The sequence below is a fragment of the Elephas maximus genome, chromosome 1, assembly GCF_024166365.1.
Source record: "Elephas maximus indicus isolate mEleMax1 chromosome 1, mEleMax1 primary haplotype, whole genome shotgun sequence".
In the NCBI taxonomy this organism is placed as follows: domain Eukaryota; kingdom Metazoa; phylum Chordata; class Mammalia; order Proboscidea; family Elephantidae; genus Elephas; species Elephas maximus.
Window position 1 is genome coordinate 198,678,375 of NC_064819.1, and position 22,624 is coordinate 198,700,998.

A 22,624-nucleotide genomic window follows, 5' to 3' on the forward strand; every position below is an offset into this window, starting at 1 on the left:
CTAAGCCCTCTGGATTTTGGGTGGAGGCCCCTCGTCCCTGGGCTTCAGCTTTGCCTCCCAGGCCCTCTGGAATAGCAACTTTACTTGCTCGGCTTTAGGTCATCTGAGTGGTGACCCCACATCCTGGGCCCTGACAAGCCCCATTCTTCTACCCCTTAGCTTTGGGTGGTGGCCTTATCTCCCTGGCACATCTTAACAGTAGCCCCACCGTCTATAACCAAGTTGGTGAAGATACGACTCTTTGAAATCTAGGAGGCTGTGGCACCACCCTTTGAAGTCCTGGAAACTGTGGCTCCACGCATTGGAACGGAGAATGCCTTGCTTCCCATACTCTTTCCAGCAGTTCTGGAGGACAACATATGTAGCTCCTTTGGCTTGTTTCCTGCTTGTAGATTTCCAGGAGGCAGACGGCGTTCTTCCCTTTCGTTCTTTCTCCGTCCCCTTCAGTCTAAGCTGATGGGTTTTATAGTTGATTAGATCCATCAGTCACAGGCTTAATCTCTTTTAACAAAAGATTGTGTAGTGTAACCACATCCTTGGTGAACATTCTAGTACATGTGTACTTAGTTTGTATAACAGAATTTTACGAATCTTTAGGTTCTGTTTTCATTTTGGACAGTTCATTTTTAAGTCTCTTTCTTTCATCTCACATTTTACTATAAGTGGCAAGGCGAAACCATGCGGCCCCTTTAAGACCTGGCTTAGAAATCTCATCAGCCAGGTATCCAGGTTCATCACTTAAAAATTCTACCTTCCAACAGATATTTGAACATAATTCAGACAAGTTCTTTGCCACTGCATAAAGAGCATTGCACTTTCTCCATTATCCAGTCATGTTCATCATTTTCTTTTAAAACCTCTCCAGAAGCACACTTAATGTCCACATTTCTAACAGCATTCTGTTGCTGGTACCATATGTATTCTCTAAGACAATAGAGACTTTTCTCTATAGCTCTCCCCACATCCTTCTGAGTCCTCACCAGAATGGCCTTTGACGTCCATAATTCTACAAATAGCCTCTTCAAGGCAATCTAGTCTTTACTATTAGGCACCTTAAAACTCTTTCAGCCTCTACCCATTACCCAGTTCCAAAACCACATCTACATTTTAGGTGTCTGTTAGAGGAGCGTCCCACAATTCTGGCACCAAATGTCTCAGACTGGGTTCTCTAGATGATCAAAATTAGTGAAGCGTATATATAGAGAGAGACATATAAATGCAAACACACACACACGTCTACAAATTTCTTTCAAGGAAATGGCTTGCCAGTTGTGGAGACTGGCAAGTCCCAATATCATAGGTCAGATGTCAGGCTAGGGTCTTCTTATAACTCACGTGGTTGCAGGGGTTGACATACCCGAAATCAATAGGTCACATGACAGTCTGCTGGCTCATGGGGCTCCAGGAGCTGGCGAATCTCAAAATCTAGAGGTCAGACAGCAGGGTCCAGGCTCACATCCCCAAAACTGGAGACCATAGAATGACAAGTGGAATGCAGGACTGAGACCAGGAGAGCTTTGAAACATCCATATGTATTGGATGAAGACTACATACCCGCAAGGAAACTCCCCTTGCAACTGATTGGCTGCTCATGTCAGATCACAAAATGGAGGATAATTATGTAATATCTGCCGAACCACTGAGAATAATGGCCTAGCCAAGTTGACACATAACCTTAACCATCACAGTCCATTCCTTGTCAACTTGTCATCTGTACACATCTGCCTTAAACCATACGTAATCTCTGAATAAAACAACTATAAAGTCATACCTGCACCTAACCTGGTACAAATAACATGTGTACAACCGAAAATAGACGACCCTGTTTACAGCTTATATTTTATAATAAGTAATGGGATAAGGAAGAGAAGAGAACAAAGATATTTGCTATGTGTATATATCTGTGTATCTATATAACACACACATACACACACATATATAACAAAATAAGGAAGAAATATTAAAAACAGTTAATAGTCCTTGTTTCTGCAACTGTTCACGTGATTGTAGCTGGTATTAGAACTACCTTCGTCCACCATGCATTCTGTAGTCCCTTTGCCTTCAGCAAGCACCTCAGCTGGCCATGGTTCTTTGCCTGGTAAGGTGACCTAAACCTTCATGCCTGAAGGTTCTGGACCATTAGTAGTCATGTTGGAATTAGGTTGCTGTAGTTTTCCATTGACTTTTATCACAGGGCATGATAGTACTAAGAGACGTCCTAAGGGATCGCCTGTATTCCAGACATACTCTTCTTTACCTCCACATGTAATAGCAGTGTAATTTCCCCTTGGTAATTAGGATCAGTCACACTAGTGGGTATGGTAACTCACTTCTTTACCTGTTGCTTGAGGGGCATGAAGAACCCAAAGTGGCTGGGTGTCATTCTTAAATTCCAGTTCAGCAGAATCAGTGTTGTGTTTTCTGGTGGGAGCATTCCTCCCTTTGGAACAAAGACCTCTAGACCACAAGAGCATAGGATCATGGGGACAGAAAGCAAAAATTTTTGTGAGTGGGTCACTAGGGGTAATAAGTGAGTGGTGTCACTCCCATTTCCACCCTTTGATTCCTGAACTTGTGAATCCTGGCTAGGGGAGAAACAGTTACCTCATTGGATGCTGGTTTAGAGCACATATACCCTCCCTGGAGAACATTATCCCAACCCTGCAAGGTATTGCCACCTAACTGGCTCCATAATTGTGTTTTTAGAAGGCCATTCTGTCAAGCCAGCTACTTCAGGATGGTGGGCAACATGGTAAGATCAGTGAATTTCATGAGTATGGGCCCCACTGACACACTTCATTTGCTGTGAAGTGAGTTCCTTGATCCAAGGCAATGGCTGTACCATAACAGTGAATAAAGCATTCTGTAAGTACACAGATGTTAGTGTTGGCAGATGCATTGTGTACATGCAAGCCAAGTCTGTATCCAGATTAAGTGTCTGTCCCAGTAGGACAAAATGCTGCCCTTCCATGATGGAAGTGGTCCAGTGTAACCAACCTGTCACCAGGCTTCTGGCTGATAGCCCCTAGGAGTGGTGCCATTTTGGGAACTCAGTGTTGGTCTCTGCTGCTGGCAGATTGAGCACTCAGTAGTGGCTGTAGCCAAGTCAGCCTTGGTGACTTGTTCATGACTTTGTTCATGAACCCATTGGGCAATGACAGAAGTGGCTGGGGAAAGAGGCTTTCTGGTATCCATAGAACACATCACCCTATCCAGTTGATGATTAAAACCTCCTAACCCTTTGGTGAGCATTCACATGAGACACAAATATCTTCACTTCTTTGGCCCATTGAGAGAGGTCTGTCCACGTGCCTCTTCCGCATAACTTCCTTGTCACCGATTTTTCAATCACGTTCCTTCTAATTACCTGGCCATCTAGCCAAACCATTGACCACAGCCCATGAGTCAGTATACAGTCGCACATCTGGCCATCTCTCCTAAGCAAAATGACAACCAGGTGCATTGCTTGAAATTCTGCCCACCAGCAGAATTTTCCTTCACCATTGTCATTCAGGGAGGTCCCAGAAAGTGCTGCAGCTGTCCATTTCCGAGTGGTACCTGCATATCACACGGAATAATCTGTAAACCAGGCAGGAGTTTTCTCTTCTTCAGTTAACTGATCTTAGGGCTCATCCCCATGAGGCCATAAGCACAGACTGGGAGAAAGAAGGTAATGTAACTGGAGTGTGGACCGTGGGAATTTTGACCACTTTCTCATGTAACTCACTGGAGCTTTCACGTCCTGCTTGAGCCTGATCTTGTATGTACCACTCCCATTTAACAGTGGAGTGCTACTGTGCATGTCAGATAACATCCAGTTCGGATGGGCGTCTCAGGCCACTGCTGACTTGGTGGCCCATAGTTAAGCATTCAAAGTTTACTATGGGCCAGTAACAAGCCAAAAAGCTGTTTCTCAAAAGACTAGTTACCTGCAGAGGATGGCAGAGCTTTACTACAAAATCCTAAGGGCCTGTGTTTGATTCACCAGTTGGGGCCTGCTAAAGACTTCCAAACAGCATCTTTGTCTGCCACTGACATTTCAAGAATGATTAGCATCTTGCATGGCGGCCCGAACCTGTTGCAGAGCTCCTTTTGTTCTAGGTCCTACTCAAAACTAGCAGCTTTTCTAGTCACTTGATAAGTGGGCTGGAGTACCACACCCAAGTGAGGGATATGTTGCCTCCTGTTACAGACTGAATTGTGTCCCCCCAAAATATGTCAACTTGGCTAGACCATGATTCCTAGTATTGTATGGTTGTCCTCCATTTTGTGATATGATGTGATTATCCTATGTGTTGTAAATCCTGACGTTTGTGATGTTAATGAGGCAGGATTAGAGGCAGTTATGTTAATGAGACAGGAAGCAAACCTACAGGATTAAATTTTATCTTGAGTCAGTTACTATTGAGATATAAAAGAGAAGATCGAGCAAAGAGAATAGGGACCTCCTACCACAAGAGAGAAGAGCCAGGAATGAATGCATCCTTTGGGCCCAGGGTCCCTGCACTGAGAAGCTCCTAGACAAGGGGAAGATTGATGACAAGGCACTTCATCCAGAGCGGACGGAGAGAGAAAGCATTCTCTGGGACCTGGTGCCCTGAGTTCAGACTCCTTGCCTCCTAGACTATGAGAGAATTAAATTCCCATTTGTTAAAGCCATCCATTTTTGGCATTTCTGTTATAGTGGCACTAGATAACTAAGACACCTCAAAATCTAAAGAGGTACACCAGGCATTGTTCTTCCTTTTTAGTTGCAGAAGGGGCCAGATCTAACAATTTATCCTTCACTTTAGAAGGAATATCTCGACATGCCCCACTCCACTGGACCCCTAGAAATTTCACTAAGGTGGAAGGCACCTGAATTTTTGCTGGATTAATTTCCCACTCTCTAACATGCAGGTGTCTTACCAATAAGTCTAGAATCATTGATACTTCTTCCTTACTGGGTCCAGTCATCATAATGTCATCAATGCAATGGACCAGTGTGACGTTTTTTGGAAGGGAATGGTGATCAAGATCCCTGCGGACTAAATTATGACATAGGGCTGAGGTGAAACAGTGAAGGTGTATTGCTGGCCTTGCAAGCTGAAGGCAAACTGCTTTTGGTGTTCTTTTGAAACCAGAATTGAAAAAAAGGCATTGGCCAGATCAATAGCTGCACACCAGGTACCAGGAGATGTATTAATTTGCTCAAGCAGTGAAACCACATCTGGATCAGCAGCTGCAATTGGAGTCACCACCTGGTTAAGTTTTCCATAATCCACTGTCTTTCTCTAAGATCCATAGGTTTTTTCCACAGGCCAGATAGGCAAGTTAAATGGGGGTGGGGTGGGAATCACCACCCCTGCATCCTTCAAGTCCTTAACAGTGACACTAATCTCTGCAGTCCCTCCAGGAATACGGTATTGCTTTTGGTTTATTATTTTACTAGATAGGGGCAGTTCTGATAGCTTTCACTTGGCTTTTCCTAACATAATATAGCCCTTACTCCATTTGTCTGGAATCCAGTGTGGGAGTTCTGCCAGTTGCTGAGTATATTTACTCCAATTATGCATTCCTGAACTGGGGAAATCATTACTGAACCTACTGTAAGATGGACATAAGCTAAGACTTCATTAATAACCTGTCCTCCATTCACCCCCATCTCTAATTGTTCAGCTACAGTGACATTTTGCATCTCCTGGAATTAATGTCAGTACAGAACCATTGTCCAATAATCCCTGAGATTCTAATTATCCCCTTTTCCCCAGTGACCAGTCATTCTCTTAAAAGGCTGTAGATCCATTTTGGAAAGGCTGAGAATAAGATTAACAGTATAAATTCTTGATAATGTATTGGGTCCTTCCTCAGGGGGACCTGGCCTCCTCTTTATTCACGGGTTTGTGGGTCTGTAAATTGGCTCAAGTCTGGGAATTGTTTGAGGGACTGTGACTGTATTCTGGTAATTCAAGTTAGACTGTCATTCACTTGACCTAGAATCCTTCTGCTTATACAGATCAAGTAAATGTTTAGTAAGTTTCCTATTTATTCCACTCCTGTGGACACCATGACTAAGTAGCCAATGCTGTATTTCCATGTGAGTCAGTCTGTTCTGATTACTGCTTTGACTCTTATGTCCATTGAGGTAACCACCCTACCTTGTCTTCTGTTAAGTGTTGCCACTTGGCCCCTGCCACCACGGAGTAAAATCAACCCCATTGTAGTTAGGTATCTCAGTTCAGTTAGGGCAGTTCCCACTCTCAAATCTGACTTACATAAAATAGCAATCACAGCAGTCTTCAAGGATGCTGGGGCTTCCTTCACAAATTTGTGCCTCACCATTATGGTAAAATGTGTGTCGTCTCTATACTCCATGAATGGGTCTCTGGGTCCAACCTCATAAATCCACTCTAACATGCCAGTTTCCCTAAGCTTTTGGATACCTTCTTCTACAGGATACCAAGGCAAGTCTGGCATTTTACCTTGATTTAGTGTAGGCCACCACTTAATCCATGCTTCACTGGATGAACCAAATAAACTATTAAATCCTTTTCTAACCTCTTGAGCTAAAACATTGAATGAAGAATCTGTAATTAGTGGGCCCATATCAATAAACTCAGACTGGTCCAACTTTATGTTCCTTGCAGCATTATCCCACACCTTTAATATCTGTTCCTACACATATTCCCCAGATTTCTGTTTGTATAAAAAAAATCAACGAGTGCTTTTGGAGTGTAGGTACCTCTTCCTGGATCACACTTTTTACTTTACCTCTTGGGACTCACTGGGACTTTAATCTACTTATAGGTCTAGAACCAAAAACTGATGGTGGGATTGGGTCCTGGGGACATCGGCAATATCTTATAAGGCATCTGCCTCAGGTGCTGCCTCAGGCAGTGTATCACAGACTCTTCAGGCACAGCTGGGTTAATCTCATCAGATGGGTGTAGAAGGGACCATGGTTTTACTGGGGAGGGTGGCTTAGCAGACGAAGATGGAGTAATCTCTTCAGATGGGAGTTAGATGGCTGGTTCTGTTGGCAGGAGTTATTCAACAGAACTTAGGAGCTCAGTGTCCCCAGCTTCTTGATTATCTGCCCATATGTCCCCATCCCAAGTTTCAGGATTCCAATTCAATTGGTGTTGTAATGTACCACTCTTACCATAAGACTCTGAGTCTGGTTTTCAGCAATATGAGCTCTGTTACTGCAAGAAATAAGACTTTCTTTCAGGACACAAGTGGCAGCTTTCAGGTATTGTATGTGGTGCCTGAGCTGTGACTCTGAAGCTTTGAGCTTGTCCCTTTCTTGGGCCACTTTGTCTAGTGAAAGTAGGACCAAGCAGCCAGCTTCTCATTCTGACGGTATTATAGAAAAGTATCAAATATGCAGTCACCCAGAGCCTTGTCTCTCATAAATATTTGATCCATTGGTGGTAATAGTTCATATATTTCTATTGCCACCTCATGCCATGGATTAACAGTGCTCTCTTTACTACTGGAGGCAGTCATCAGTACCTTTAAGGCTAGATGGACTGGAGAACCAATTCAGAAAACTCATCTTTATGATTTTCTTCCTCTAGAACCACTCTCAGTACCAAATTATGTCTTAGTTATCTAATGCTGCTATAACAGAAATACTATAAGTGAGTGGCTTTAACAAACAAATTTACTTTCTCACAGTTAGGAGGCTAGAAGTCTGAATTTAGGTTTCCATCTGTAGGGGAAGGCTTTCTTTTGCTGTCGGCTCTGGGAGAAGGTCCTTGTCTCTTTTAAGCTTCTGCTCCTGGGTGATTTTCATGTGGCTTGGCATCTTTCCCCATCTCTGCTTCTTTAAACTTCTCCTTTTATATTTCGTAAGAGATTGATTCAAGACACACCCTACACTAATCCTGACTCACTGACATAACAAAGACAACCCATTCCCAAATGGACTATAACCACAGGTATAGCGGTCAGGATTTACAACACATATTTTGAGGGAACACAATTGAATCCATAACAGACATGTAGGAGGCGTGTAGGAGGATTGCCCTGTAGCATGAAGAGCCCAGTACATAGGCACAGCATGTTTTCTTTCTTAGCACCCTTCACTAGACCAGGTATAGGTGCAGCATAGGTGGTTAGTTACGTTGATGGGATTTTGCCAGTGACTTGTTTGAAAAGGACCAGAAAACCTGTTGCTGTCAAGTCAATTCCAACTCATAGTGACCCTGTAGGACAGAGCAGAACAGTCCCATAGGGTTGCCAGGGAGTGGCTGGTGGATTCAAACTGCTGACCTTTTGGTTAGCAGCCGTATCACTTAACCACTGCACAGCCAGGGCTCCTTTGAAAAGGACATCAGGACAAAAATCTAGAAATGTAGTTAAATGTTGAAGAGATTGCTAAAGAAGGATGACTTAAGGTGAGGGGAGCTGAGAAGGAGAAAGGAGAAAGATAAATGTGAGATACTAGAGTTTTCACAGAGGTTGAAGAAGAGGGGTATTGGGAGTCACTGGCTTAGCAAAACTGGAAGAATAGAATGATCTCTTTCTAGGGATGGATGTTTAATATTCATGAGGCAAGCAGCTTCTGATGGGGATAAGATCCATGTGAGTGTGTGTTTGAAATGGAGAGGAGAAGAGGGAGCAAAGAAGTCAGGGCATTGAATGAGTCATCCATGTGGATGATGACATTACTCAGGATGGAAAGAAAGAGGGCAAGCAGGGCTTACGTGTTTGATGAGTGAGCGAAGATGTCTGGAAGGTTAGCATGTGGAATGTTGAGCAGGAGAGATGGTGCAGCCACATGGCATGACCTCAAGTGGGCCAGGGCCGAGAACAGTCCTTGGAGCAACCCCTCCTCAATCCTCTGGTAGGTGGGTGTGTGAGAATGAGCAGCCTCCACTTGAGGGAAGGCTTGAGAGGTACAAGTCAGGTATGTCTTTGGGCAAGGAAGTCGAAGAAGTAGCAGATTATTTATCAAAGCATAGAGTTCCAGAGATCATAAGGCATAGTAAAGTGTGGTGGATGCAGAGACTGATTCGTGGAAGCAGAAGCTCAGAGCAGTGTGACCATGAGGAGACCAAGTGGTCTTATAGGCATTGACCAGAGACACCTGCATAAAAGGCAAGGTAGGATTGGCTAGCTGTAGGGCTGGCAAGAGAAGCAGCCCCAGAGTTCCTGCTTGGAATGAGGCGGACATAGAACATGGGACAGGCACCTCCCCTTCCTGAGAGATTGCACTTCCCAAGGATCCTCCCAACAGAGAGACTCTAGATTTTGAAGTTAGCTTTCTGTTTTGTTTTAATTTTAAAAGTAATTGTAAATTTTATATAAGTATACATCAATACATTGAAATTGAAAGAATCATATGTAAGATAAAGTGTAAAAAGTCTATCATTCCATCTTTGACCCGCTCATCTCACTGCCACTTCTCAAAAGAAATCATTAACAGTTTGACATATATCCTTCCAGACTTTTTTCTTTACCTTTTTTAATGTATATATACATACACATGTAAACATATACATATATATGTGTATATATGCACGTGTAAATATGTGTGCATACATTTATAAATGTGTGTTTATTTGTATAACTATGCATATATACGTATGTACACACACGCATACATTTATATACACACACGTAAATACACGTACAGACTCAAAACTAATTTTATTCATAAACTGACCTACACTATACAGTTCTGCCGCTTGAATTTTAACAATGTAGAGAACATTCCATGATAGTAGCGATGCAGCTACCCCAGTATTTTTGCATTATTAATGGCTTTGTGCTGTAGTCTCAAGCGTCTTCTCCGGCTTCTGCAATGCAGGTGCTCACGGAGTGATTAGAGATGTGGTGCGTGCTTCCACTTGAACACATCTGCTGTGCTGGCATTGAGGCTAGTGGGAGGAAAGAGTCACAGGCTGAGCTTACTCTCTGGGAGATTAGGGGAGACCTTTTCTTTCTCCCAACCTAGCTACTGTTGGCCTCTCTCCATGTCTGTACCATCCTTGGCCTGGACAAACAGACTGCCAGGTGCTGAGTTTATAAAAGGACAGAGAGCTGGCATTCAGACAGTGGCCAGCACAGCATCCACTTGGGGGCCTTGCTGGAGCTGTCTGCAGTGTGCTAGTCTGGCTGTTTCTCTGCTGGCTCTCCTTGGTGCCACACAAGCTGATTTGGTAAAGGGAATGGAGAGAGGATATGTCTATGTGGGAAAACTATTCTTTGCCCCGTATCCATGTGCTCCCAATGTAGCTGGGGTTGTTGCTAGAACACTGTAGCTCAGCTCTTCCCAATATAATGCCTTTGCTTTTAGGTTTTGCCATTTGGTTGTTTTTGTTGCTGTTAAGGCAGGTGGTTTGGTTAACATAGGTTGTATCATACCTGATATTCGTGTTAATTGTATTTTTATTTGTGTACATGAGTATTCTGGGGTTTTTTGTTTGTTTGTTTATTTTCTTTAATCAGTCAGCCTACTTTACCTATTGCAGGTTTCTGGATACCGGATAAAGCTTCACTTTGATGGGTATTCTGATTGCTATGACTTCTGGGTAAACGCAGATGCTCTGGATATTCACCCAGTTGGGTGGTGTGAGAAAACCGGCCATAAACTTCATCCACCAAAAGGTGCTGTCATTTGTTTGTTTTATATTTTAAATTCAGTTAAAGGCTAATTTTCTTACGTGCTAATTTAGAATTTTTAGGAATTCAGACTGTGTGATACTTCGGATGGACCCAAATTCAAGCTTATTGTTCATGAAGGAAAAAAAAGTAGATAAAAGTGAAAGAAATTTAAAAAGAAGAATCGTACTTAAGAGAATAAACTGCTTGTGTGTTTGCATATAAAACATTTGGATGTTATTTTCCTTTGACTACAAATAGCGTTTAGCTGTAGATTTCTATTTTTATTTTATGTGTATATCCTTGAAAAAAACTTATTTCAAGAAATTATTCCTTGTAGTTTACACAGTCAACTGATATTTAAGTACATAGAAAATCCTGAGAAATTATACAGCTAACTTGCTTAGTATTTAGGAGTTTGAAAAGGAGACTATAACAGTAAAATTTGCTTAGGTGGGAGTTTAACAATTACTTTTTCTTATAATCTGAGTCATAATATTACAGTTTGCCAATGATTGTTCCTGTTTCATGTTTACGTAAAAGTTCAAGAAAACAGATACTGTCCATCTTTTTCAGTCCATCATTTGTGTTTAATACTGTCTTGTTTCTTCATTTTTAACTGGTATATATAGTATTATTATTTTCTTGAGGTAAAAAATTTAGGTTACTAGTTTGATAGTTTTTGGCCTGCATCAGGAATATTGTTTTTTAATGGACTAGCTATCCTCTGGTCTTTGAGTGAAAAAGTTAAGGGCAGAATGATATTTACAGAGGGCTGAAGGATTAAACAAAAACAATAGGGAAGAAGAGTGTGAAAATAGGAAAGCCATGAGCCTTTCTATAAACTGAACTCATATATGGTGAATTATTGACTGTTCTTTCCATGCAGGCTTCTGGTCTTTAGTGGAAAGCAGCTCACACGTTCACAGATAAAATAAAATGCTCAAATTCCTTTTGTAAGGAAATGTTGGCTTTAATGAGATTCTGAAAATTAAAAAAAAAAAAAAAGAACATTTCCCTTATTGAAATTTGCCAACGTGCTTACTTGATAATCCTTGATTATTTAAAAAAAAAGAAATCGCTTGGTGACTTGATTTGGGGATGTACATGTAGGAGTTACAGATAAAAGTGGGAGTAGAAAACAAAGTATAAAATACTTTGATATTTCAATAAGTTTGTGGTTGTGTGCTTGCTTTAGGATATAAAGAAGATGAGTTTAATTGGCAGACCTATCTCAAGACATGCAAAGCTCAAGCTGCTCCCAAGTCATTATTTGAAAATCAGAACATAGTAAGTATGTGCAAAATACTCTTTTCTTTCAAAGGAGGTGATTTATGCATGCTTTATAGGATAAATTACAAGTGATAACAAGGAACTGTATTTTATTGCTTTGGTAAGTGGAGTAGCCTTATCTTATTGTCAGGTGCCATTGAGTCTTTTCTGACTCAATGTGACCCCGTGTACAACAGAACAAAACACTGCGCAGTCCTCCTCCATCCTCACAGTTGTTGCTATGCTTGAGAACATTGTTGCAGCCACAGGTCACTCTATCTCGTTGAGGGTCTTCCTCTTTTTCGCTGACCCTGTACTTTTCCCAAGCATGATGTTCTTCTCAGGGACTGGTCCCTTCTGATAACATGTTCAAAGTATGTGAGATGAAGTCTCACCATCCTTGCTCCTAGGGAGCAAGCATTCTGGCTGTACTTCTTCCAAGACAGATTTATTTGTTCTGGCAGCACATAGTATATGCAAGATTCTTCGCCAACACCGTAATTTAAAGGCATCAAACGATGTATTGCTTCGGGCAAATCTGCTGCAAAAGACCTCTTTAAAGTGTTAAAAAGCAAAGATGTCACCTTGAGGACTAAGGTGCACCTGACCCAAGCTGTGATATTTTCAGTTGCCTCATGCATGCGAAAGTTGGACAGTGAATAAAGAAGACCGAAGAAGAATGGATGCCTTTGAATTACAGTGATTGATGCCTTTGAGTCTTCTCTTAATTATACTTAAAAATTAGTTTAAAATTCTCATGAATAAATATCCTTTCTTTAGCCGTGTCATGGTTATCTTTTTTTTTATTGAATGGTAGGAGGCAGCATAATACAAAACCCAAGTCTAATTTACAATTAAGGTGCGTAAAAATTAAGTTTTCTGGGATATTTTATTGTCCCTTATTGAAGAATGCTGTTCAGATGTGATTCACACAATGAGAGGAATGTAGACCTGTTTAGATTTGCATCTAAGATGTAGCTAGAGACTATGATTAACCTTTACTCCAGCTTACAGCTTTATCTTGCAGTATAACAGAAACAAAGACTGGATATATATGTATTTTCTATCTCTTGGGCTGTATTCCTACTTTCCATTGCATGTTCTCTATTGGCATCTCTGAGAGAAAGTTACAGTTCTTTGCCCAAGTTCTGATCTAATTGGAACGAAGAAAAGAAAGCAAGGGGATGAAAAACCAAAATATCATCTGTTTAACTCATAAGGGCTAGGTTAAAAGACATGACCCATATCTGCAGAAAAATGAGCTTCTCGGTTCTGAGCCCAACAGTTTAAGAGATTTACTGTCCCCCCTCCCCCACCCCCACCCGCACGCCATGGCTATCACACCAAGCCCAGAAAGCCCTGGACCATGGCAGACCTGCCCTCCTGAAAGTGGCAGAGTAGAAATCACATGCCTTGCAGGCCAGCTTACCTCAAGACTATGACTAGTTTCTCCTGCCACATTTATTAGGTTACCAGTGAGTGAGGGGGTGGGAAAAAAACCCAAAACCAAACCCAGTGCCATCGAGTCAATTCCAACTCATAGTGACCCTATAGGACAGAGTAGAACTGCACCATAGAGTTTCCAAGGAGCGCCTGGCGGATTTGAACTGCTGACCGTTTAGTTAGCAGCTGTAGCACTTAACCACTACACCACCAGGGTTTCCGAGGGGGTGGCAGATGCCAGAAATGTTTCGCTAATGCGATTCCCTCCAAATGGAAATAAATATCAGGAGTGGGGAAAAACCATCTCTTTCATTCCAAATACCCTCCATTGGGAAAACTATGTTAACCAGTTAGTTGTTGGGAGGACATCAGTCCAACAGGTGAAACATTCTCTGATGAAATTGACCATAAACAGAGTTGAATTAGAGAACGAAGAAGAGTGTGTATGTGTGTGTGCGTGTGCGTGTGTGTGTGCTTTCATTTAGAAAACCAATGGAGATAATGTTCCAGGTTATTATTTTAAAATTAAGGTATTTAATTGAGAGGATAGCTTAACTTCTAAAATATAAATTCTGTGTTGTCCGTAGGTCTTCTCTGTCAAGGTTTGCCCCAGGGGAGAAGATCAATTAGGTGGGAACGCAGCAGCCTTCTGTTGGTGCTCCAAGTTTCCCAATCCCTGTCTGGTTCTCTGATGATGAGTTCAGTCAGGAATTTGATTACCTGCCTTGAACTGTTTTCTTAAATTCTGTGCATTGCTAGCGCACAACTTAATCTTGGGCTGTGAGTTCAGTCTCCAAGAGGCAGTTAATTTTCCTATGTCTAGATGCATCTACCTCCAAATACTCAAATATTGAGGATCAGAACTTTGATAAATAATTTCAGATTTACATGTATAGTGAAGAAGATTTCTGGGTAGCATTAGTGCCTGCTCCTTCAGTTCAGACAGGACTTGTTCTAACATTTCTGGATATATGTGGCTATCTAGAGTTATGCAGTCGTAACTGTGCAAGTACAGTTAACAGATAACATCTATTTGCTCGAGGTAGTTAGAATAGTGTTTACACGTCAGTCTGAACAGAAGGATTTTTTTTAAGAAGGGCGGACATAATTTATAACGAATTAAGATTAGCATAATTGATATCCAAATCCACTACCCTGAGATTAGGATATTTTTCCCCACAAAAGATTGTAAGTGTAGATTTTATTGTACCTCAAACACTAACTCTTACTGAACTTTTATTGTTTTAGTCCAAAGTCCCGGATGACTGATAATCTGTGTATTTCCTTAAATTACAGACTCTTTTGTTTGAATGGCTTTTTATATTATCTTTTTTTTTTTTTTGCTGCTGTTGTGAATAAGAAGCATCTGTAGTGTTCAGTAAAAGTTGAAGTTGTAATAAGTTGCAGCCTCTCATAGAGGAAGATGACCAACTTTCAGTAGAGCACTCTTTGAAAGAGCTTTTTAGAAGTGGCCGTGAATTTGTATTACTGACTCATGCACATTTTTAACCTGATTAAGTGCACATTTTGTACGAAACAATTTTTAATAATTGTTAAGTCTGTAATCAAGGAAATGAGGGAGAAAAAGTGAACTATATAGTGAATAAAACTTGCCTAACTGGTATAGTTTTCTAAGGTATGAAAACATGCTAAAATTATTTTAAACTCTGTGAGGTTGTGGATGTTTTCATTTTGAGCCCAGATAGTTAACTGAGTGCGGCAATAGGGCATTTTTTTTTTTTTAATTGTTGCTTTTGGGGAAGCGACCATGCTGTGAAATTGGCACACGATTTTTAAATTATATGAATACAGTAATGTATGCAGGCCTTTGAGCAGAAGGTACAGGGAGGGTGGAGGTGTTGCTGTTAAGTGTGTGCTTATCTCTAATTAAATCTGTATGTTTGTGTAGACAGTGATCCCATCAGGCTTTCGAGTTGGCATGAAGCTTGAAGCTGTAGACAAAAAGAACCCTTCATTCATCTGTGTTGCTACGGTAACCGATATGGTGGACAATCGTTTCCTGGTGCATTTTGACAACTGGGATGAGAGCTATGACTATTGGTGAGACCTTTTCCATTGGTGTACACTTTTTTAATTTAATGTTTATACAAGCAAACCAGGTACATGGTTTTAAAACAATAATAATGTAAAGCTTACAACAAATAGTGACAGTACTCTGCCCCACCCTTTCCTATTCCAGATTTTTAACTTTTTAACTGTTTCGTATGGCATATATTTCTGTTGGGGGGGGCGGATTACACACAGCAAAGCATACACAGATTAAACAAATTCTACATGTACAATTCAGTGACATTGATCACATTCTTCAAGTTGTGCAACCATTCTCATTGTCCTTTTCCAAATTATTCCACCACCATTAAGATAAACTCAATGCTCCCTAGGACTCTCATCTAACCTTTCACGTTACTGTTGGTCAGATTGATCCCATGTAGATAATCTTTGAAAGAGAGCACGAGGCAGACTGTCTTTACTGATTAAGCTAAACTATTGGCTTGGTTTAAAGATGGCTTCAGGGGAGTTTTGGTTTAAGCTTTAAAGATTACATCAGAGCAATAGTTTCAGGGGGCCATCCAGCCTCAATGGCTCAAGAATGACTGAATTCCGTGATAATTCGAAATTCTGTTTCACATTTCCTCCCTGTTGTCCCGGATTCTCCTATAGATTGTTTGATTAAAATGTTTAGTTAACGGTAGCCTGGCACCATCCAGTGCTTCTGGTCTCTGGACAAAAATGGCAGTTGCTCGTGGAGGCAGTTAGACATGCATTGCAGTTCCTCCTCTGATTCTTGACTCTCCTTCTTCCTCTGCTGCTCTAGGCAAATAGAGACCGATTTTTGTGCCTTGAATGACTGCTCGCAAGCTTTTAAGACCCCGGGCACTACACGAACAACTAGGAGAGAAAACAGAAACACTAACAACAGTATTAGGCCCATATGGCATATGTATCTAAGTAACATCCTTCACTTCAACTGTATTGTTTGTATTTTAATTGACTTCCTGTTATAGAGGAGCTCTGGTGGTATAGTAAGAGCTGCGGCAGGCTATGGCTACTAACCAAAAGATCGATAGTTCAAATCCAACAGCTGCTCCTTGGAAACTCTATGGAACGGGTCTACTCTGTCCTGTAGTATCCCTATGAGTCGGAATTGACTTGATGGCACTGGGTTTTATTTTTATTATAGAAGTGAGGTTTAATTCCTAGACGCTCACATTCCCAACATATACTCACATGCATGTGTATGCACAGACTCACACTTTCCCCCTCATTTGGTGTGCCTTGTATCATTTTCTAGGAAATTATTTTAAGCTTCCGTTCATATTTTTATGCCCAGTAGCTGATTTAACCAGTCATAATGTACATGTACGTATTTATCAATTGAGGAACATTGTTTTTAATCCTCTCAGTTTTTAGATATACTGCATGAAGTGGTTGGAGTGACCTTTGTAAAATTATATAATTACAAAATAATTATCATAATCAAAGCCCTCATACTTAATTAAATATTTGCAATAATGGTTTTCCATACCTAATTCATGCTCAGTGATTGCTGTGATTCAGTTTCCTGTTGAAAGGTACTTCTGAAGTATTTTGTTCTTTATAGAGAATGCTTAGTGTGAGAAAATTTTAGAGAAAGGGAACAGATACCTTTTTGAAATGTGGCTAATGTTACAGCATCAGATGAATATTCACTAAAATAAATGTTAAATCTCAGGTAAGCTTATTTCTTGACCTTAATTATTAGTGTGCATACATTTGAATATTCAGCATACCCATCAATAATTTTCTTTACTTCTGAAATTGAATTTTTAGACACTCATAGATTTTACTTTCATTGCTATAGGAGGGAGAGATACCAAAAGCCATTTGCTATCCAGATTTTTAAAAACTTCGTATTATATGTATATACACTTTTACAGAATTTTTTAAAAGTATAGGCAAGTAGTTACAGTATTAAATCATACAGAGTCAAGTACATATTTTTGTGTGTTTCCACCAGGCTTTATTCTGTAAAGCAGAGTGTGTCTTCATTGGATATCTTTTTATTTGCAATAAGGGATTTCTGTTGAGATAAGACAATTTCAAGCATATACGAAAATAGAAAGAGCAGTAGTGACCCTCATATAGCCATCAGTTAGCACCAACAATTTTCAGTTTATTTCCAGTCTTGTTTTCTCTTTATTCCTACTCCAGGATTGTCTGGAAGCAAATCCCAGATACCATAACATTTCATCTGGGAATATTTCTGTGTTACAGAGACTTTCTAGACATATCCAAACACCTTGCTGGATTGATTTACCAGGTTAAGAGGCTTAGGACTGCAGTCTCATGGGACAGCTCAGTCAGTTGGCATAACATAGTTCATAAAAATAATGTTCTACGTCTTAGTTTGATGAATAGTGTCTGGGGTCTTAAAAGCTTGCTGGCAACCCCCTTAGACAACCAGTGCTCTACTCATCTGGAGCAAAACAGAATGAAGGAAGCCAAAGATTCAAAGAAGAAACTAGTCCACAGGACTAATAGCCCATATGAACCGCGGCCTCTTCTAGCTTGAAACCAGAAGAACTAGGTGGTGCCCAACTACCACTACCAACCATTCTGACTAGGGAAATAATAGAAGGTCCCAGATAGAATGAGAGAAAAATGTAGAACAAAATTCAAATGCCGAAAGAGACCAGACTTACTGGACTGATAGAGATTAGATGAACTCCCGAAATTATCACCCTAAGATACTCTTTGAACTTGCAACTAAAACCACTCCCAGAGGTCACCTTTCAGCCAAATAATAGATTGGTTTATAAACAGTGTCACCCGTGAGTAATGCGCTCCCTTAAACAATCAACTCCGTGAGACCAAATGGTCAACATTTACCCAAAAGCAGAGATGAGAAGGCAAGGAGGGACAGGGAAGCTAGAGCAATGGAAACAGAACAAACAGAATGGAAATAATGAGAGTGCTGACACATTGTGAAAATTATACTCAGTGTCACGGAACCATTTGTATAAAAATTGTACATGGGAACCTAATTTGCTGTGTAAACTTTCACCTAAAACACAATAAAAAAAAATTTTTTTTTAATGGAGAAATCTAGACAAATTTGCCATGCCTATTTCACTGTGATGCCAAATTCCCAGTAAAGAGGATTCTGGGTTCTTTTTTAGGAGGAGCAAAAGAATGGATCTGTTTTAGCTCTGATTTTACACTGTGATGAGCACAAACTAATTTGTAGGATGGAATATGCTTGTAGAATTTACTTATACTTCTAACTGTTAGCATGAAGTCATATTTTCTCGTTTGTCAGAAGGAGAATACAGCACATTTTCAAAGGGTCAGCAGTTTGAATCTGCCAGGCACTCCTTGGAAACTCTATGGGGCAGTTCTACTCTGTCCTATAGGGTCGCTATGAGTCAAGAATTGACTCAACGGCAATGGGGGGTAACATGCAATTAAAGCACATTGAAAATTGATTAGGTGCACTGGAATTTCTCCGGTCTTACTAAATATTTCTTTGATCTTTGAATTCTGGAATTATTTTCATCTACAAAAATTACTTAGGTATGTAATAAGGTTTACAAATTGGATTGCCTTTCCCAGTTTAATATACTATAGAAATAGGAATTCGTTTCTCTGAATTTGGATAGTCATTTTATATCAGTGGGAATTTGAAAACAAACATATGTATGTCTTTGTAAATTTGTGGTACTGCATATTTAGTTGCAATAAAAATTTTCTTCTTAAAAAGAATATTATGAAAATGTTCTACAGGATTAAAGAAGTAGTTTTTTATTAAAAGAAAATAGTAAATGTTGATATAAAAATATGTTTTACCTCTTGGTTTCCTTTGTGCTTTGGTTACTGGTTTTTTGTAGCTGTATTAAATTATCTCTTTGATGGTCATAAGGAGTCCATAGGTGCTTCAAACAAGCACTTGACTGCTAGACAAAAGGTTGGCGATTTGAACCAACCCAGATCTTCCTCAGAAGACAGTCCTGGCAGTGTACTTCCAAAAGGTCACAGCCTTGAAAACCCTATGGAACGGTTCTCTGCACAAATGGGGTCATCATGAGTGGGAATAGACTTGAGGGCAACTAACAACAAGAGACTTAGAAATAATCCTAAGTATCACAGAATATTAGAACTCAAAAGAACTTCGAAGTTCTAGAAAAAAAAGCAAGACTGTTGGATATTGTCCTGCACACAGTCATTCTCCATCCCGGTCTCTCACTGCCTGAGGGTTGGGCTCTGTGGCAAACACACAACGAGAGCAAGTCACCACCTCTTCTCCCCCAGGCACTGAGAAGTTCAGCCCTGAAGGGGAAAGAGGATTTAAATTGATTCCTGAGGGAAAGTTAACTTTTGAGAATGGTTTGCAGCACCTAGGGTTTCGAGCTTGGTTGTAAACTAAAGGAAGGAGACCACTGGGAGGGAGATAATCTGAGATTATGGATAAATGGTGACACCAAATCCCATAAGAAGGTCTAACCTTGAGGACTGCGTTCACTTTTTTATTGGCTTGGAGAATATGAGAGGAAATTTTGACACCCGAGTAATGAGATGGCATCACCCCAATCTTTTCCAGGTAGGTGGTGCATTAGTAAAAATCAAGTTTTAGACTTAAAGCAGATTAATAAGATTTAAAACCATGACTATGGGCAATGGAATTGGAAATTAATTTGCGGATGAGGAGGAGAACTCAACCTGATCAAGTATAAGGTTCAGTAGTGTTAACTAAAGCAGCTTCTGCCCAGGCTTCTCGTTAGTAAAGAAAAGACACACCAAGGTGAGGAGGGAAGTAGAGTGTTTATTGCAAGCACACAAGCAAGGAGGTGTATGCCTCAAATCAAGCTCCCCAAATAAAGGGAGAATAGAACCTTTTATATGGTCTCTCAAAAGGAGTACATACAAACATGGACTACATAGATTGTCAGGGCAAGCAGAGGCAGTAAGACAAATTGGATTTTTTTCTTCAGCGTGTGGGCTAGTAAACTGGGTTTGACTGGCTTGAGCCACACCCAGTGCTTTGAGGACAATGGACAAGAGGGGCAGGTTCTGCTTTGTCTGAGCAGCTCCCAATTGAGCCACACCCAGTGCTGTTCACTTAAGGCTTTGTTTGATAATGGCTAAGCAAGTCCTGGCTGCTTTGGTTATCAGTAAAACACAGATTAATGGAGGCCTTGACTAGTTAGCACATAATGGGGATCCAGGAAAATGAGGTACTGAGTAATAAATCAGCAGAGTCCTCATGCTCTGGATTTAGGGAGTGAGAAAGGCCAGGTATTCTGTATTTGTGCAAAGAATCTGAACCACTGTTGCTTGAATTGATTTTGATGTTTTCTTTTAGGGTTTGTTTTTTTTTTTTTTTTTTCCTCCCAGTTGTTGTTGAGTTGATCCCATCTCATGGTGACCCTGTGAGTGTCAGAAGTAGATTACCAGGCCTTTGTTTGAAGATGACTCTGGGTAGACTCAAACCACCAACTTTTCAATTAGTAGCCGAGTGGTTGTACCACCTAGGGGCATTTCTTTAAGTAAGCTTCTTGAATGTTCTTGTTTGACTCCCTGCCTAGACCTGCAGAGCCGGGCATCTGCGCATTCGTTTTATTTAGCTTTGCCTGTGACTGATGAAACAAAGATCTCATCCTTTTCAACCTGAGAACTTGGTAAAATCACTTAGCCTCTGTGCTGCCATAAAACCAGGATCTTAATGTTTGCTTTCTTTATCCTTGTATCATAAATATGCATTTTTCATGCATCATTTCTTTGGTTTCTGACCCTTTGAAAAATCTACCAATCTAGGTCTGATTTTATCTTAGCAGCCTTACTTGTGAAGTCCAGAAAAAAACTATGGATTTCTTTCTTGACACACATAAGAACCCAAAAGAAAAGAACAGAAAAGTGCAGTGATCAGGTGTTTGTCACATTTTCACCATTAGTTCTTCATTATATATGTTTTGGGGGTTACATTTCTACTTTTGAACGCTAGATGGGACTAAGAGATGACTTCTTTTTCAGTAGTAGCAGAAAGGATTTCACAGCCTTCAACTTTTAAATGCGGGGTTGTTTGTTTATGGAGAAGAATTGCCCATTTTTATCTTCGCTATTGAGATGGCTTTGTTGTTTATATTCAATGGCAACTTTGACCAATATTTATATGTTATTAAAACCTTATTTAAGATTCAGGGAGTACAGGAATGAGTGGCTATGGTATGCCACGATATTTTCCTCAATGACTGTTCATGGAGAACTCCAGTAAAATCAAAAGAGCTCATAATGTCTAATGTTCTTACTTTAAAATAACCACTATGAGGCTGAAAAATAATTTAAAAACTATAAATGTGTGTATAGTAGCTTTATTAGATTGGGAAGGAAACCATTAAAACAAGCATTGTATTTGTTATTTTTTTAATTTTTAATGAAGCTGTGTATAAATTAACACCTTTCCCTAAAATAAAGGCAATGCCTCATTAGTAGTAATCCATAAGCAAAATAATTGTCTAGGAAAAGATATATATATATAGCTTAAAATAAAGCTCCACAACCTTGTTTATACAGTTTATAGCAGAATACATCTTAAGGAATTGCATATTGAAATATCTTTCATGAAAATATATATTGTAGGAAATCTGTTGATTGCTATTTGAAATCAGCATTGACCTGGCAGTGCTTATTTTTCTTTTACATTTCTAGAATAATGACAGACGCATGTATCCCTATTATATAGTTTAAAGGAAAAAAAACCAGTGTTGGGGACGGTGAGTAGGAGATAACAAGTGAATAAAGGAATAAAAGAAGAAACCTTTAGCTACAAAGTTAAAGGTATTTTCTACTGAAATAAGTTAGGAGAAAATCATCATTAAATTAGACTTACATCAACTCACCATGTGTTACTGTCCAGAGCTGCTAACTGGAAAGGTTGGTTTGGAAATTGGTGACTATGTGCTAACCTCATTCACTTAGAACATTTCTTAGAAAATTCTGTTTTTTACTACACATTAGATTTCTTTGTTCACCAGAAACTCCAACCACTGTTACCTTCCTGGCTTTCTAGTTGTCGTTTCCCATCAAGAGGGCTATGTTGAGATTTCCCGATCTCTCAGCGCAGACTCCATGGATTTTGTTAATAAAACCCCAAACCCATTGCCATCGAGTCGATGCTGACTCATAGCGACCCTATAGGTCATAATAGAGCTGCTCTGTAGGGTTTCTAAGGCTGTAAATCTTTACAGAAGCGTACTGCCACAGCTTTTTCTCCTGTGGAGTGGCTGGTAGCATTGAACCTCTGACTTTTCTGTTAGCAGCCAAG

General features: G+C 40.2%; 1 protein-coding gene across 8 annotated transcripts in view; it reads left to right on the plus strand.

Moving 5' to 3' along the window:
* L3MBTL3 (L3MBTL histone methyl-lysine binding protein 3) overlaps positions 1-22,624 on the plus strand; it is a 124,335-nt gene that overhangs the window by 42,488 nt on the left and 59,223 nt on the right. For all 8 annotated transcript variants that reach the window (XM_049900556.1, XM_049900565.1, XM_049900584.1 and 5 more), the window contains 3 exons: positions 10,461-10,596; positions 11,789-11,880; positions 15,215-15,366. In XM_049900556.1, coding sequence (XP_049756513.1) covers positions 10,461-10,596; positions 11,789-11,880; positions 15,215-15,366 — 380 coding nt within the window. The remainder of the gene's footprint in view (positions 1-10,460; positions 10,597-11,788; positions 11,881-15,214; positions 15,367-22,624) is intronic.